The sequence below is a fragment of the Sinohyriopsis cumingii genome, chromosome 16 (genome assembly GCF_028554795.1).
Source record: "Sinohyriopsis cumingii isolate HCF-2022 chromosome 16, ASM2855479v2, whole genome shotgun sequence".
NCBI classification, from domain to species: Eukaryota; Metazoa; Mollusca; class Bivalvia; order Unionida; family Unionidae; genus Sinohyriopsis; species Sinohyriopsis cumingii.
In genome coordinates, this window is record NC_142976.1 from 20420858 (window position 1) to 20439976 (window position 19119).

The window sequence follows — 19119 nt, forward strand, 5'->3', positions numbered from 1 at the left end:
GTCGGGAAATAGAATGGAATGGTGTATTAAAGTGGTGTTGAAATATGCTATCATGACCTTTGGCTAACTCATTTAGTCGGGAAAGAGAATGGAATGATGTATTAAAGTGGTGTTGAATATGCTATCATGACCTTTGGGTCAGTCATTTAGTCGGGAAATAGAATGGAATGGTGTATTAAAGTGGTGTTGAATATGCTATCATGACCTTTGGGTCAGTCTTTGGGTGGAAGTGAGAATGGAATGGCATGTTAAAGTGGTGCAGACATATGCTGTCATGAATTTTTCTGATGCTGTTTTGTTGTTTTAATGGGTTGTTCTCACTGCAAATAGACAATATGACAGTCAGAAAAAGAGGAAGAACCTGGCAAAATGGTGTTGAAATTTGCTGTAAAAAGCTATTAAAAGCATAGAAATTTCTAATGACAAGTCACCACAGTTTCTCTAGTTTCACTTGATTAATGTTTGTGGCAATTATTCTTGTTGTTGTTGTGGGGTTTAACGCCATTTTTCAGCACACAATAGGCTATACATGGTGGCCAGTATTAATAGTGGAGGAAGAACCCAGGAAAACCTCGGAAAGAACCACCGACCCACGAGAAGCTACTGGCAAGCTTTCTCACATACCCACATTGGCTGAATCAGAGACTCGAACCTGTGCAGACAGAGGTGAGATGGCAGTGATCCGTAACGGAGAGCGCTTTAGACCACTCGGCCAATCGGGGCTCCCTGTGGCAATCCTGAGATCAGTTACAAATTGTACACAACAAAGATAATCAAATGTGAAATGTTTGGGTATTTAACTAAAAATGAAAAAAAATAAAGTTTTGTTCTTAGAGGGTCCATGTCCTCTAATATCACTGAAAACAGCATAGATTACTGAGGATTTTACGGCAATATGCTTAGTTGAATATCCATTCCCAAGTGTCTTTACTTAAACAATTATAGAAAAAAGTAAATTGTCACCTTTTGTAAATTTAATAGCAGTGTGAGTATTTAAAACTTCATCTGATTTGTACAGGTGGATGATCATAATCTCTTATTAAATTAAACACAAAGAATTTGTTTTTGCATGTATTTTTATTTATCTCTGATTACTTTAAGATGTGTATTTAGACCAAGCCCTTTACCTCTGTAATTTGTGCTACATATTTTGTTTTTGAAGTGGAGATGGATATTGTGTATATTAGAATCTTATGAACACAACTAGGACCACAAATTTTGTACATCACCACTAAAACCATGTGCATATTGTGGTCATCACCTGAAGATGTGTAATGACAGATTATCACCTTTCTGGGGCCCCAAGTGGCTGAGTGGTCTAAAGCGCTCACCATTACGGATCACTGCCATCTCACCTCTGTCTGCATGGGTTCGAGTCTTGGGCTCGGCCAATATGGATATGTGAGAATGCTTGCCGGTAGCTTCTCGTGGGTAGGTGGTTCTTTCTGGGGTTTTCCCGGGTTCTTTCTCCACTATTAATAGTGGCCGCCATGTACATCGTATAGCCTATCTTGTGCTAAAAAATGGCGTTAAACTATATAACACCGACAACAACAACAATCACCTTTCCATGATGTTTGAGTTATTGCCCTTTTAACTGCATTTTTTTGGTGATCATTGTAAAACTTGGAACATATTGACAAATCAAACTGCTACAGTTAGTTTTGTCAGAGTTATTGCCCTTTTTGACTTGGAACTGGATGTAGTTATGATAGAGTTATTGCTCCTTTTGACTTGGAGCTGGTGGGTGGTGTGTATAGCAGAGTTATTGCTCTTTCTGACTTAAACCTGGATGTAGCTATGATAGTTGCTCCTTTTGACTTGCAGCTGGATTTGATGTTTGATAGAGTCTTTTGAATAATAATAGTCTCATCAGGAAACTTGTTTACATATTATGGCCGTCATTTGAAAATGTTCATGTTGACAAATCACTTTGCTCTCATAATTTTAAGTTATTTCTGAGCCTGTCCTGCATCTGATGCAGTGTAAAACAGAATTTTGTGTAATGTAACTTGTTGTGCACTTTTTCGTATTTCACTGAAACTTGGTACATATTATCGTCATCATGCACATATTGACAGTTTTTTATTACCGTTTTTGATGCAAAACTTAATGCAGTCTGACCATGCTTATGGCAATAGAACTTTCAGTCTAACCATGCTTATGGCAATAGAACTTTCAGTCTGACCATGCTTATCGCAATAGAACTTTCAATCTGACCATGATTATGGCAGTAGAACTTTCAGTCTGACCATGCTTATGGCATAGAACATTTGGTCTGACCATGCTCTTGGCAATATAACTTTCAGTCTGACCATGATTATGGCAGTAGAACTTTAAGTCTGACGATGCTTATGGCATAGAACTATTAGTCTGACCATGCTCTTGGCAATAGAACTTTCAGTCTGACTATGCTTATTGCATAGAGTCCATTATGTTGAACCAAGACGTTTGTCTTATGAAAAGCCGTAACTGGATCCATCATAAGGGGCATCTGATACAGGTAATCACCAAATATGCTGGGTGGTTGGCACCATTTTGCAGAGTTGGTCTTTGTTTTAGGTTTACTGGTCATAGACCAGAAGAGCTTCTGTCCATCAGTATAAGTTTGTTATCACTGCTCTCCCTAAACTATTTGGAGGATCATCTTGAAATTTTACTCAAACATTCATCCCTCAGTATCTCCTTCACAGTGGCCATCTTGAAAATAGTGTTATCACTATTTTTGTCCCAAATGAATGGGGTTTTCAGTAAAGGATTTCCTATGATGTTTAGTTAGTTCTAAATGAAAATTGTGCCAATCTTTTTTCACTAAAAAACTTCTTACGATGTCTGGTTGGCCCTGTTTGTTTTGTCAGATGAGGAGTTTGAAATGATTTGATTTTACAATACTGTTATGATAAATACAGCAACAAAAGTACAATTGACATGCATAACTGCAAATGCCCAAAATGGATATTTTGCACTTGGTCAAAATATTTTGCCATCGGATATGTTCAGCATATACAAGTTTTTCTGGAGGCCTGATATATATATAAATATATATATATATATATATATATATATATATATATATATATATATATATATATATATATATATATATATATATACATACATACATGGCATTGACTGGGCAACCAGGTTTTCAATTTGTTATACCTCTGCTGTTGATTTTGAACAATCCAGTACAATGAAGTTAAGAAAATTATGGGGAAATTAATCAAAACTCTGGAGTGGCAACTGAAAGAAATAGGTCATATGTTTCAAGTCTTTCCTCTGTAGTAATTAACAATTTCTCAGTTCTTTATTGCATCAGATGGGATAAAACATACAACCATGTTTTCTTTAAATCAGATCATACTTTATTAGGTTTGCATGCTTGTACATCAATACATTCCCGATTTGTCTCAGTAGATGTAATAGGAAAGGTAGTACAAGTTTATCTTCACCATAAATTTGTGCATTGAGCTAATTTTTGTTTCCTTCAGATGTGACTGCTTGCCAGCCTATCGAGGAAAGAACTGTAGTGAACTCAACTACTGTTGGTTGGGGACCTGCCCAGATGGTGCTACTTGCCGAAGTCTGGATGATGGATTTGAATGTAATTATGTTACAGTTTATTATCCCAAGGACATAGTGATAGATATGGTAACACCTTTCATCTGTCTATCCATCGGTCTATATGTTAATACATTTCTTTCTAAAAGTTACATGGTGGAAATTCATGAAACACTGTAGTTTTGTTGCCCATGGTGATAACCATCTTCAAGAAGAGGTTGGGGGACATCCTGGCTTCGACACTTCAGCTTCTCAGGTGGGGATTCAGAAGTAAAGACGTCTGAAGCCAGAAGATACATTATGCATTGAGACACCTCTGTCTGCATGAGTTTGAGTCACAGGCTTGGCTAAGGTTGGTACATGAGAAAGCCTGCTGATAGCTTCTCGTGGATCGGTGGTTCTTTCCAGGGTTTTTCAGGGTTCTTCCTCCACCAATTATACTGACCGCCATGTATAGCCTATCTTGTGCTGAAAAATGGCGTTAAACCCTACAACAACAACAATGCATTGAGACCCCTGTGTCATGGATTTTACATTATCAGTCTCGGTCACATTCAGTGTAGGGGACTGGTGGCTGGGATAGAAGGGGTATGGAAGACACAGTGGATTGGAATATATAGTAAAATGCATAGGGGTTTACAGAGGCAAGTCATTGTAGTTACTTTAGTCAAAATATTGTTTACACTTTATGTGATATGCAAACAGCTTGAAGTGTAATGGGATTATGTAGATTAACTTGAAGTGAATCGGATTATGTAGATTAACTTGAAGTGAATGGGATTATGTAGATTAACTTGAAGTATAATGGGATTATGTAGATTAGATTGAAGTGTAATGGGATTATGTAGATTAGCTTGAAGTGTGATGGGATTATGTAGATTAGATTGAAGTGTAATGGGATTATGTAGATTAGCTCGAAGTGTGATGGGATTATGTAGATTAGCTTGAAGTATAATGGGACTATGTAGATTAGCTTGAAGTGTAATGGGATTATGTAGATTAGCTTGAAGTGTAATGGGATTATGTAGATTAGCTTGAAGTGTAATGGGATTATGTTGATTAGCTTGAAGTGTAATGGGATTATATAGATTAGCTTGAAGTTTAATGGGATTATGTAGATTAGCTTGAAGTGTAATGGGATTATGTAGATTAGCTTGAAGTGTAATGGGATTATATAGATTAGCTTGAAGTGTAATGGGATTATGTAGATTAGCTTGAAGTGTAATGGGATTATGTTGATTAGCTTGAAGTGTAATGGGATTATATAGATTAGCTTGAAGTGTAATGGGATTATATAGATTAGCTTGAAGTGTAATGGGATTATGTAGATTAGCTTGAAGTGTAATGGGATTATGTAGATTAGCTTGAAATGTAATGGGATTACGTTGATTAGCTTGAAGTGTAATGGGATTATATAGATTAGCTTGAAGTGTAATGGGATTATGTAGATTAGCTTGAAGTGTAATGGGATTATATAGATTAGCTTGAAGTGTAATGGGATTATGTAGATTAGCTTGAAGTGTAATGGGATTATGTTGATTAGCTTGAAGTGTAATGGGATTATATAGATTAGCTTGAAGTGTAATGGGATTATATAGATTAGCTTGAAGTGTAATGGGATTATGTAGATTAGCTTGAAGTGTAATGGGATTATGTAGATTAGCTTGAAATGTAATGGGATTACGTTGATTAGCTTGAAGTGTAATGGGATTATATAGATTAGCTTGAAGTGTAATGGGATTATGTAGATTAGCTTGAAGTATAATGGGATTATGTAGATTAGCTTGAAGTATAATGGGACTATGTAGATTAGCTTGAAGTGTAATGGTATTATGTAGATTAGCTTGAAGTGAAATGGGATCATGTAGATTAGCTTTAGGTCTAGATTAGCTGAAGAGAACTGTTCTGGAAAAGAGTGATTCATCTGCTTGTTTACATTGAGAGGTTCCATTAGTTTGAAAAGTGCCAAAAAGTTGATAGTGTTTCACATTTAAAGTCTGTAGGAGGTACAAAAAAGGGGGTTTGCAAATACCATAGACCAACTGTCCAGCTTTTAACAGTTTGTTTTTCACACAATAGCTCAATTTGTCCATCATCTGCTTTTGCAGCATCCGCTTTGGATGCAGGAGGTCGCAGGTTTGAACCCTAGCCGAGTCATACCAAAGACTTACAAAAATGGTACTAACAGCTGTCTCAGTAGGCACTCAGCATTAAGAGGTTAGTGTTAGGACTGGTGGGTATGGTGTCAGGATACTGTGACTGGGTGGAATTTCATGCTACATGTCTGTGGCATGATGCCCCAGTGCTAGACATCACTATAAACTGCCACACTGCAGACATCATAGCGATATGACTGAAAAATGTCTAAAATACCTCAAAAATCCAAATCACGCACGCACACACACACACATTTTTTTTGTTTGGAACCACAGTTCTTGAAACTGTACTGTGAGTAATAACGATCCAAGAGTGACTCAAAAGATATTTTGGTTAAACATAATGTTTCCTTTTGCTGCAGAAGTCTCATACCCCACTTCTAAAATTATTAAATGCATGTATTGCAAGTCAACAATGGGATGTATCATTACAACTTACTGAAAATTGGTCTAACTTATGGAAAAAATATAAATTATCTTACTGCCAAGGTCTTGCTAGGTTTAGGCAGGCCTGAAATGGTGCTGATCTGACCTCCAATATGACTATGATGGTGGATATCTTGAAAATCTTGTTAGCATTATTTCTTCTTTCTCATTATGATTCCTAGTTGATCCCTGATGAAAATGGTTCCAGTCTGATGAATAAGTATGGCCACTATGGCAGCCATATTGAAACTCGTATTGTACCTACATCTTTTTGAGCTACATCAGTATAAGGCTTCAGCCTCCCCCCCTGATAAATTGTTATATTTCCAGCATGTGGAACTAGTACTTATATTAAACCAATATGGCTACTTTGGTGGCTATCCTGAAAATTTTGTTGCTTGTCCTCATGAATAGATGGTTATATTGAAATAGGTAATCCATGTACAGTGTGACCCCACTATAGCACACTCCATTATATCACAAATTCGGATATAACATGATCATGGTGTGGCTCCCAAAATTTCAGATACAGCTGTACATGTATTTTCTCAAACACACAAAAATATTCTTTCTTAAAAGTACAAAGAAGAAAAAAGAAAAAAAGTTTATTATCATTTGGGGGAAGAGATCGCACTTGAATAATACAATTGTTGCATGGCTTCTTAAATTTTATATGTATTTTTCTTGTACACGAACAAAGTGTTTTCTTCTTGAAAGTAAGAAAAATAACATGTACACAGTTTATTAAGGGATTGTGCAGGACTTCGCCAATGTCACAAATTGCGATTTTTTTCTCCCTTATTTGCAGCAAAATATACCATCTGTTGATTTTATTTATCGGTGACATTGTTGGCTGTTTAAATTTGTATATACAACCATTGGTTTGGAGTGGAAACATTCAGAAGCCCCATGAAAGGAAGCCACAAAGTGGATATAAAATGCACTGCAATTTATCTATTATTATGTAAACAAATTCTTTGTCCATATTGACAAACCATCTTAAAAGTGCATTGTTATATCATAATGCACTTATATTGACATGTACTTTATGTTCTGAGATGTCAGCCTTTCTTTAAATTTACATTTCTGGTAGCGGAGATCAACCGGATGAGGCATTATTTTACTAATCTACCTTTAGTAGCCGCTTGCTAGTAATTAATATATTTACAAAGACTGACATTTGTACGTGGATTGTAAGTAAAATTCCTCTTCTTTTCACTCAGAATTAAATCCTTCAGAACATTCACATTTTTTTTAGTAATCCCTGTCATCAGACCAGAACACCTGAATCTCTATTGTTGATTGAGCCACTAATGTAAAAACAAACAAGAAAACCCAACAAGATCTTACTTGTCTGTTCAATAGACAGGGAAGAACAGTAACTGAAATTGACCATACGATGGCCAATTCCTTTTTTTTAAAATGTACCCAGATAAAATAGTTTGCTGAAATTTAGAAGAAAACATTACCTTTGAAGCACCATTTGTTATGAAAATGTACTAAGCAGATGGAAAAAAGTCAGTCTCAGTCATACAGTACAGCTATTTGATGTTGATGCCACAGTAAGAAAGGGCATTTGTTTGGTTCTCCAAAGCTGTCCTTTAGCGGTGACTTTAATAACGCATGCACCTTTCGTCAAAGAAAGCCGACTACAATCTTCAATAAAAACAAAGAACCTTCTTTAAAGGAAGTCAGTTCCAAACTTAAATAAAAGCAATGGAATCTGATGGATTGTTTCATTTTTCAACATGACTGGAACACTTTTACTGTGACATGAAAGTTTCCTTTTTACAGGAAGCGGCTTAAAACGCAAACTTTTACCGACTTGCAATATACTGAAAGTAAATGTGCTTCATCTTTCATTATGTGATTGTGCTATTTTTTCCCACTGAATTCAGACCTATTTGACCTGTGAGAAAATTATTGAATATTTTAAATTTGTGTGTTCATATTTTTAATGGCATTACTTCTATTGTGGATTCAATGTTTGTGACGAGATTCGCAGGTGAGTACACGGTGTAGATACTTTATTCATACTATACATTAGACATGTATATACAAATAGTATACAGGTATATGTACCAATGCATGGTTCTCTAAATAAAGTAAAACATTAGACATGCCTTCTCTGTTTTCACTTCATGTGTATTTCTCATTCAATATGCATCAATTTAAGATGATAACTGTGCCAATTAAACACATATTCTGTGCTCGCATTCATTACCTACCCCCCTGCCTGCAATTTTTTTTGGTTTACATGCATCATTTTCTTCAGCTAACTGACCTGGTTGCTTATAACATGGTTTGGTCTATAGCAGGGTATGTTTCTATGGTCCCAACTACTATGTTGTAGTGGGGTCACACTGTATATTAAAGCTGGTTTCAGCACTCAACAGGTAAAGAAGGTATCTTATCTTGAATTCCTGTAAATTCTTACATTCTGTTCGCCATTAGAGTGCCAGGATAGGTGTTAGCATTTATTGCTGTTTTCATCTTGTAGCTTTATGTAATGTACGACACAGTCCCATTAATAAAGTTAGTATTGTTCATCAGTGATCAGATGAGTTTAAGATATGGTATGGCCATCACAGTGGCCGTCTTGAAAGTTTTGTTGCTACTCCTCCTCATTGGAAGTTCATATTGGCATAGGGCTTTCACCAAAAGACTTCTTATGGTTTCTAGTTGGTCCTATATGCCCCATGCAATATGGTCACCCTGATAGCCATTTTGAAAATCTTGTCATTACTCCTCCAAAATGAGAAGTCATTTTGATACGGGGGTTTTCACCAAAAGACTTCATTTTTTATTTGGTCCTGAATTTTACATCCACTTTGAAAATCTTATTTCTCAAGTAGAACATCAGTCCCTTCATGGGAGTCTTGTTGATGGATTACCATTAATGGGTAAATATTATTGATACAGCAATTACATTTGTGTCCATATGCCTGTCAGTATATATGTCTGTGTAGTCACAAGATTAGCATCAATTTTAAAGATTTTTATGTATGCCTTTTTCCACTAAAATAAAAGACAGGCTGGACAAAATGAGGGTCAGTTCTTACCTTTACTCTTTTGCCATGACATTCTTACTCTGACTCAGTAGTATATAGCCAGAATTGTGTTGATGTGCTTTTAAACTCTACACATACATGCATTTTCTTTTCTTCAGGTGCCAGTAATGCAACATTCAATGGACAATCCTCGTATGCCTCGTACAGGAACAATCTTTTGACCACTCGCCAAATTGAGGACTTCTCGTTCCATTTTAGAACAATTGTCAGAAATGGATTTATACTGGCCATTGAGAAATTGCCATATTTTTATAGAGCTGGAATCTATAGATCAAAAATCTATTTAGATTACAATGTAAATGGCACTACAAAGCAGATCCAATCTGACCTTGCCATTCAAGATGGAAAGGAATACGTGGTCAAGGTTACAGAGACAGTGAATGATATACGCTTAGAAGTGTCAAGAACAGATAATACAGATATAATAAGCACCAGAACAGAGCCTGTCATTTTCAGACTTTACAATTTGTCAGGAATTGTTCACAGTTCACAGAACGTAATAAGAATTGGATCACCGGGAAGCAACTGGGATGGATCTAATTTGTTCAAAGGATGCTTGTCGGAAGTTCGGATAGATAACATTCTTCTTCCATTTTTTAATGATAATGAAATCGTGAACAATACTAGTGTAGAAAGATTTATGCTCGATAGTAGCAAAGATTTACAAATTGGTTGCCATGGTAATAACAATCCATGTCAATACAGTCAGTGTAAGAATGGAGCAACATGTGGAGAGGATTTTGTCGACTATACTTGCAGCTGTCAGAAAGGGTACAGTGGACGATGGTGTGAGGTAAATGTCAATGATTGTGGTCATCCTAATCCATGTAACAGTGGCCAATGTGTGGATGGAGTAAATCAGTTCTACTGCAGGTGTCCAAAGACGTATACAGGAATCAGGTAAGGACAATCAGAGAGGAAATAAGTGATTATATATCAGAGGACTCGCTAGGATTTTACAATTAGGAGTCCAGGACTCTTATTTTGGCAAACCTAGGAGACCCAGGAGCAAAAGTTGCAGTTCCCTCCCATAAACGTATCCTGGGGCATATATACCTGAAGTGGCTAAAATATGAGAAGAACCAGTGGTTGTCACTGAGTTTAATTTTCCAAATGTTTTACACCACTGACATATAACTCTTGTTTGTCCATTAGAATCAGGCTGAATTTCGTCAGTTCAAGGAAAGGTCTTATTCTAAACACTAAGCCAGGCATCACAGATATTACACTTGTCTACTGTTCCATCTTAACTACCATATCAGTTCTAGCAACTTTAGCACTCTTCTGAATCTCCTAACAGTCTTTGTCAATTTGCCCTTTAACCCCAAAATACTTATCCAAATTTGCAAATGCCATTTTGTCTAAGTCTTGACATTCCTTGATTTTAAGGTCACATGCACTACTTATTTGGATATGCTATGAAATGAAGAAGATAATGAAAGCTAAAGTTGTTCACTTGATCTGCTCAAAATTTTATAATGACCACATGTATATTTCTGGGTCTTTTTGTTGTTGTTCTAGGGTTTAACGCCATTTTTCAGCACAAAAGATAGGCTATACATGGCGGAAAACCCAGGAAAGAACCACCGACCCATGAGAAGCTACTGGCAGACCTGCCATGCAGTAGCTTCTTTTTGCCTCTGAATTCAGTCATTTTAAATATCAACACATTTTCCCACCACTCATCAGCTAGTCTAAGTCTTTCAACATGTGGCCCAGCTATTGCATCATATTCTTTTGATGTACTCTTATAGTTGACATCATGTAAATCTGGGGGCTTTTCAGCCACTAATTCTATCATTGTAAATATCAGCACTGCTAAAATTATCAGTTGATCAACACATTTTCCCACTCCACAGGTGGTTGAAGCAGGACTGGCAAGCCACCGAATTATCCACCCAGCATGCATATGGAGTATATGATTTTTAGTAAAAAAAATTCATTCAAATACATGTGATTAAGCTTCTGAGACCTCTCTGTGTATATATATAATTCTCTTCTTTGTATTTTTCACAGATAAAATATTATCTTACTTTTTGCATTGAACAAGATAAACCCCATAATGTTCTAAGGCACTGTGATATTTTTGTTTTCTTTAAATAAAGTTATACTGATGGCCATACAAAATTGTAGAAGTACCGAAATTGCAGAGTTCAGTCTGTTTGACACTACAGGTGAAGAAATTATTTTTGTATGATGAGAAAGGATACAATTTATACTGTATTAAATATTGTCCTACATTGCTAATCTATAATCATAATGGTGTTTTGTTGCTTGATTGGTATTTGACTCTGACATAGCCACATATTTTGTGATCTTTGACTCTGATATAGCCACATATTTTGTGATCTTTGACTCTGATATAGCCACATATTTTGTGATCTTTGGCTTTTATATAGCCACATACCAGTGGTATTTGTTTCTAATATAGCCACATGTCATGTAATACATATATTTGGTTCTGATATAGACATGTCATGTGAAGCATGGTTTAAATATAGTCACATATCATGTTATTATGCAACATTTGTCCCTGATATTGCCACATATCATGTAATATTTGTCTCTGATATTGCCACATATCATGTAATATTTGACTCTGATATTGCCACATATCATGATAGTTGTCTCTGATATTGCCAAATATTGTTATATTTAACTCTAATATTGCCACATGTCATGTGATGTTTGACTATGATATCATCACATATCATGTGATATTTGACTGATATTGCCATGTATCATGTAATCTCTGCTTCTGCATGCCTTTTCACTTGTCCCAAAATGTCACTCTCATGTCTAGACTCGATGAGAAGAATGTACTTTGTCAATAGGAACAACAGAATGAATACATGTACAATATATTTATTTCTTGAAAGATTTTCCATAATAACTGGCTAGTCAGTAGGTTTGTTAAAGAGAGTTTTCTTTTTTTCTATTTCATTCTCATTTAGTTTTAAAATGGCTGTCCCTTGTAGGATATCAGCAAATCAAATAGGCTTTGTGATGTCCAAAACTGCAATATTGTTTGAACAAACTGCAAAAAATCTTGATATCAAAAGTTGCCAGATTCACGCCATGGGTAGATGGCAACCTAATTAGTTGATATTGTTCCCTTAGTTGTGTCCTATTTTACTTTTTTTTTTGCTGCCTCAAAGTCTCTCTTATGCCTGTTTGCTAAAGATGTTGCCTCAGACACTGTGGCAGTTTTATATTTTATCCCTCAACATTCATATCAATTTTTTTTGTCTGAATCTTGTTTGTTACCTTCATAATAAACATAATGTTGTAAACTCCTTGTATCCACATCCTCACTTGCCATGTTTAAAAAGTGATTGTTGGATATCTATTTTGTCATATAAACATAAATACAGACTGCTTCTTTGTTCATTATCTTAAAAGAGTTCTTCCATTGGTTCCTTCAAATTCATCAGCATCTGGAATTGACAAAATGGAATTTATTGAATACAGTGTCTCTGCTAGGTGTATCTCACGACTAGTTAGTTCATCTTCAGCCTCCATGTCACTACAGACTTTTCTTGATGATGACCGTAATGTGGGCACAGCTTGGGTCATGACCGAACATACAGCCTCTGCATAAATGTTGCTAGTTGCCATTCAGTATGTCAGATTGTCATCTTCATAATTTCTATTGGAGACTTAAACCCCTCCATATCTTTCAAGATCGTGGTGATGTTCACATAACCATTTCAGCAATGAAGAACTGCAAAGCATGGTTCACTGTAACAATCTACATAATATTTAAATTCATTATGACTCACATTTTGAAATACTTCTGATTCCCTTTAATCACCTCTCATCAGTTCCTACTTCAGCGAACAGCTCCATCCTTTGTGGCTTCAATATCATGATTAACTAATGTGTCCACAGAATGATAATATCATACATTAATACATTGAGTCTCTTCAGAACAAAGTACAGTACCTCATCAAGTCTCCCGTTGTTACTAGATGTGTCCATGCTTGGTTTACACTCCCACTGACACTGCTATGACATTGTCAGGGGGTAGCATTGACACCAATACAACTCCAAGTACGGGAATGTTGGAATCACTTTTGTTACATTTAGCACATAAAAACATGTCACCTTGACAAACTTTCGCCCCCACGGAATACTTTAAAAGATAAAATCAGAACATTAAAAAAATCCTGAATCGTCACAGAAAAAAAACAAAAATATGACAAATAGCACCCAGTTGCCATCTTGCAAAATGCATGTTATTATTTTAATTACACTGCACAGACTCACATGTCTGGCATCATTCAGTAAATGCAGTAAAGGAAGGCTGTTTAAACCACTGCCGATTTTACCAGCTTTATTTCATTTTGAAGTGTTTTGATTGGCCAATAATTCAGTTGCTTTGCTTAATAGTGCTTCTTGTCTTCCCCATCATAAACAGCCCAATGTTCATCGCACTCCTGACAAAATCAAATCAGATTCCCAGATTTCAATTTCTTCAGCTCCTCTTCTTTATATTATCTTCTTATTGTCGTATTAATGAGAGATACTTCCGTTCTTTCCCTTATTACATCTCTGTGTATTGGAATAACTGTGCCTCTTTAACAATTACACTTCCAAATGTTTAGTTGCTGCTTTGTGTGCATCTCACTTGATTTTGGTGTTACCTTGTCGTCTCACTTGAATTTCAGCATATACATTGGAGCTGTCTTATTTAAGTTTGTCCCTTTTCGGGTAGATTAATTATATAACTGTAAGAATTCACTGGATACTAAATGTTGTTACTATTCTTGATTACATGCAATAAAAAAATGGAATGATTATTGTATGTCAGATATATATTTCCCCAAACAACATCACAGTATTCTAGATCAGGTTGAATGTATATTTTATAGTACATAATGATATGTTTCATTGATAAATATGATTTTACTCTCTATGATAACCTCAACATAGAATTTTATTTTCAAAGTCTGGATATGTTCATTCCAAAGCAGTTTTGTTATCATCTGTTTCTCCCAGAATTTTGTTTTGTTCTAAAATTTGTGGATATATAGAACTGAGTTTAAAACTTGTAATCAGTGGAACCTTGCCAATTTTCTTGCACTATTTGTCTATGAGGGAGACTAATTAGGCTGTGTTATATGAGTGATTTCCCTGACTGTGTAACTAGGCTGTGTTATATGAGTGATTTCCCTGACTGTGTAACTAGGCTGTGTTATATGAGTGATTTCCCTGACTGTAACTTGTACTATCAGTTGTAGCAGCATTGTCCAGATCTGCCACTTATTTTGTACCCCCATTATCCAGTCAGAGTGGGTGTCCTATTTTTAATTTTTAATCCTTTTCACTGATATACCATTTCAACATAAATAAGGACACCTTCATACCACCACCACTCCATCCACATATCCCCATTATCCAGTCAGAGTGGGTGTCCTATTTTTAATTTTTAATCCTTTTCACTGATATACCATTTCAACATAAATAAGGACACCTTCATACCACCACTACTCCATCCACATATCCCCATTATCCAGTCAGTGTGGATGTCCTGTGTTATCATTTGAACTGATATACTCTAACATACATCAGGACACATTCACCCCCACCCCTCACCATCAGGACACAATCTTCCCCACCCCACCCACCCCAAACCTTTATCTTTTGCAAATATAGGTCATGTAACCATCAGTAATCAGTAGATCATTGTTAGGACAGTCATCAGCTTTGCTCTTGTTAAGGCAGGAACACATACATTGTTATCATTTGAATACAGTGTTTACATTTCAGGTGGTCTGCTAACTTGGATGTCCATGTCTAATATGAAGACCTTTACCCTCTCTGTCTTCATCAGATATGCTATTGGCATATAACGGATAAAGTTGGGCAAACAAAGAGATCAGTTTGTCTGATACATTTGTATACGACATTTAATCACTTATAAGTTGGGTCAAACTGCAAATAGCAAAGATCCTGATCTGCAGCACTGTAGCATAATGTATAACAGTAGATCTGGGTCTGTGGCAGTTTCCAGTTGGATTGGTCTTATAAGTGAGTATGTGCAGTAGTTGTGGCATGTTGATCAAGCAGTCACATGATGTTTGTATATAGATGATTCGAGTATAATTGTAGTCTCTCATTTAGAAGTTTTCTGGCATTGATAAACAAGTATTAATTGAACATTGTCAAGCAGTCATTGTTACATTCAGAGGAATTATCACCTAGGGGAACAAAGCAAATCTAAACCTGTCATACGTATGAGAGTCCTTGATGGATCACATCAACCTGGTAGATAGTTATCTTGTGGTCATCATTTTGATGACCATATTGGCATCATTGTATCTTCTGAACTCTTCATCAGCTTTGAGTTTATAACACTGAATTCTTCTTCTATGACACTGTTTTTATGTGTATCTTGATTCTGCATCCAAGTCCCATCCTTGTGTATAGACTGGTAGTTTTTATGGACATGACCATTGTGACTTAATGCATTGGGTTTAGATTGTGATTGAGTTTGTAAAATATTGCAATAGGGGACCAGTCTGTGTTAATTATGACAGCATTATGTTCTTCATTAATTTTCCTACTTCATGTGGAGGGTCAGATGGAAAGGATCCCTCATTTTATACAGGGTCCGTCTTTCAATACAAATATGGTGTCACTTGACCACCATAGCACAAAATCTTTCATATTTATACACTACATGAAATTCCAGTCACCTGCAAGTCTGCGTATGAATTCATTGGTGTCTCACACATGAGTTGCCTGGGGGGAGGGTCTATCTCAAACGGTGCCACATGACAGTCCATGTTCTCAGGGTATCAATGTCTCAAAAACCTGATTGTATAATTCTTCAAGGGTTTCAGAAAAGGTCAATGACATTCTTTTTCCAACAAAGATCACTAATTTTATGAACTGTGTCATTCATATGGATGTTTTCCAAGAGTGTTTCTACCTTATCACTGGTAACAGTACGTTTCCTGACACACATTGTGTCTATCTTAGCACTGGTAACAGTTTGGTTCCTGACACACATTGTGTCTATCTTAGCACTGGTAACAGTAGGTTTCCTGACACACATTGTGTCTATCTTAGCACTGGTAACAGTTTGGTTCCTAACACACATTGTGTCTATCTCAACACTGGTAACAGTTTGGTTCCTGACACACGTTGTGTCTATCTTAGCACTGGTAACAGTTTGGTTCCTGACACACATTGTGTCTGTCTCTATCATAGTACTGGTAACATCATGTTTCCTGATATACATTGTGCCACATGTAGGACATGTATACCTGACTCAAATAAACTCAATTCAGGTGCATTACTGGTACTTTGCCATTGTCCACTGACAGTGGAACACATTTTTGTACATATCTGCATTTATATACTTGAATTCTAAAACATTTTCTTCAGATTTTAGTCTTATTTGTACAAGAAATTAGTTTTTTCAATAATAAAACAAAGTTCTATATCCAGAAATATTAGTACAAATCTAATTTGTAATGGATCAGCTCAGTACAGAAAATTAAACTGTGCTAAAATTTACATGAATTATGATTTCAGATGTTTCTCAGTGACTTAAATAAACAAATTACTCTGTTTTAGGCAGATGTACACAGCCAAAGACAAATATCAACATGCTGGCACATTTTAGTGTCTTGAGTTCTAACTACTTTTCTGTTATGCATCTCTAATAAAAATTTCAACTCTTGGCTAAAAAGCCAGAACTACCTGATTCAGAGCTATCTTTATTAATAAGATATTCTGTGAATTCCTGGATAATGTACACAGTGAAATTGACAAGAAGCACATAAATAGTTTTAAAATCTTTTAAAACTAAGCAATTTAACTTTAAGGGTCTAGTGTATATTTTAATGTATATTGCTCCTGACATAAATATAGTCCATGTTTTTATGGCCTGTTCGATCAACATTAACTATGATATCTGTATAAGTTCCAGATATTTAAAACAATTGTTCTTAACAACTCTTGAGAATATACATTTGAATAGAAGCACACGTGACATTGAATATACCTTCACAAGTTTTGATCACAAAGCCATTCAGACATTCAGAAAGGCCTAATTAACGTCTTGGTGATTAAAACTCGGCTAGGAATAGTAACTTCATTAAATTTGCATTGTTCACAAAATAACCAATCTGATTTTTTTAAAATTTGATTAATTAATAAATTCCAATCCAGATAAAAAAAGATCTCCAATTTATTAAATCTTTTTATAAGAGCTGTAGTTCTAGACCACTAGTCCATAGAGATTTCTGGACCACTAGGCCATAGAAATTTCTAGACCACTAGTTCATAGAGATTTCTGGACCACTAGGCCATATAAATTTCTAGACCACTAGTCCATAGAGATTTCTGGACCACTAGGCCATATAAATTTCTTGACCACTAGGCCATATAGATTTCTGGACCAATAAGCCATAGTGATTTCTAGACCACTAGTCCACAGATATTTCAGGACCACTAGGCCATATAAATTTCTTGACCACTAGGCCATAGAGATTTCTGGACCACTTGGCCATAGAGCTTTCTAGACCACAAGGCCAGGAACATTTCAAGACCACTAGGCCATGGAGATTTCTAGACCACTAGGCCATAAAGCTTTATAGACCACAAGGCCAGGGAGATTTTTAGACCACTAGGCCAGAGATTTCTAGACCACTAGGCCATAGAAATTTCTGGATCAATAGGCCATTTAAATTTCTAGACTACTAAGTCCTAGAGATTTCTAGACCACTAGGGCATAGAGACTTGCACTGCACAGGAAATATGTTTTATCTTAAAGATTGGCCATATGAGTGGGGAGAGAGGGCTTAGATTTTCGTTTAAGCTGGAAATTTTTGTTTACTCAATTCAGTTTTCTTTTCAGCTGATATAATAGTTACAATTAGTTTTTTTCTCTCTAAATGTCAGAGCAAGAATATAATTTTAAAGCTATTTGTGATCAGAAGTTTTCGTAAACAAAATCCCTGGAGGATCCCCCGGACCCACTAAAAATTAAATGGTCACTCCCTTATTATGTGATTGGTATTGAATACTGTGTGCATGTTACAGGTACGAATTTGCAACAGTAAACTTAGCATATTTTCAAAAGATTATTGGAATATCTGCACTTAGCAATCTAAGAAGTGTTCTTGGTACCAATATTTTCCTGAACTTAATCTGATAAAATATAGTATTTCAACACTATTTTGTGTTTCTGTCAATTCAGGGTCCCTGGAAACTATGTTAACTACAGCCTGGCATTAGAAACAAGATTGTTTTCAATACCTGAGAATTTGTAATGATAGTACAAAGGTCGGTCATTAATAGCATTAGAGACCATTAGTGATGCATCTGTTAAAGCAGCCATAATGTAGAAAATGAGCTGTTTCATTTTATATATATATATATATATATATATATATATATATATATATAATGTGTGTGTGTGTGTGTGTTTCCCTCTGTACTCAGAGGCTAACCTCTATTTGACTACATATTCATAACATGTCCCCATTAATAAATTTATGGAAGTATGAGCCAGATGTGTTGGAGACATGATTTATCAACATCAGTGGAGCTTTGACTTTTAATCTGCCAGTTTTACCATTGTGGTATGGAGTGGGGTTGAAGCTGTTTGAAGTTTCAAGCTGGTTTATAACTCAGGTGGACCAAGTTGAACTGGTGTTTTGAGCTTGCTTGACATCCATTAAGGCCAAGTGATGATATGGTCCTACTCTGATATGCATCATCTGTCAAGAGACATCAAGGCCTTTCAAATTTGATAAGCTTTTGCCGCAAGTCAAGGCCTTTCAAATTTGTTAGGCTTTTGCCACAAGTCAAGGCCTTTCAAATTTGATAAGCTTTTGCCACAAGTCAAGGCCTTTCAAATTTGATAAGCTTTTGCCACAAGTCAAGGC

General features: G+C 35.9%; 1 protein-coding gene across 4 annotated transcripts in view; it reads left to right on the top strand.

The window, feature by feature from the left end:
* Positions 1-19119, top strand: part of LOC149780039 (protein crumbs-like) — a 237653-nt gene that overhangs the window by 127576 nt on the left and 90958 nt on the right. For all 4 annotated transcript variants that reach the window (XR_016414989.1, XM_089936792.1, XM_089936793.1 and 1 more), the window contains 2 exons: positions 3492-3604; positions 9313-10114. Coding sequence is in view for 3 of the 4 variants with exons in the window: in XM_089936792.1 (XP_089792918.1) it covers positions 3492-3604; positions 9313-10114 (915 nt within the window). In the remaining variant the exon portion in view is untranslated. The remainder of the gene's footprint in view (positions 1-3491; positions 3605-9312; positions 10115-19119) is intronic.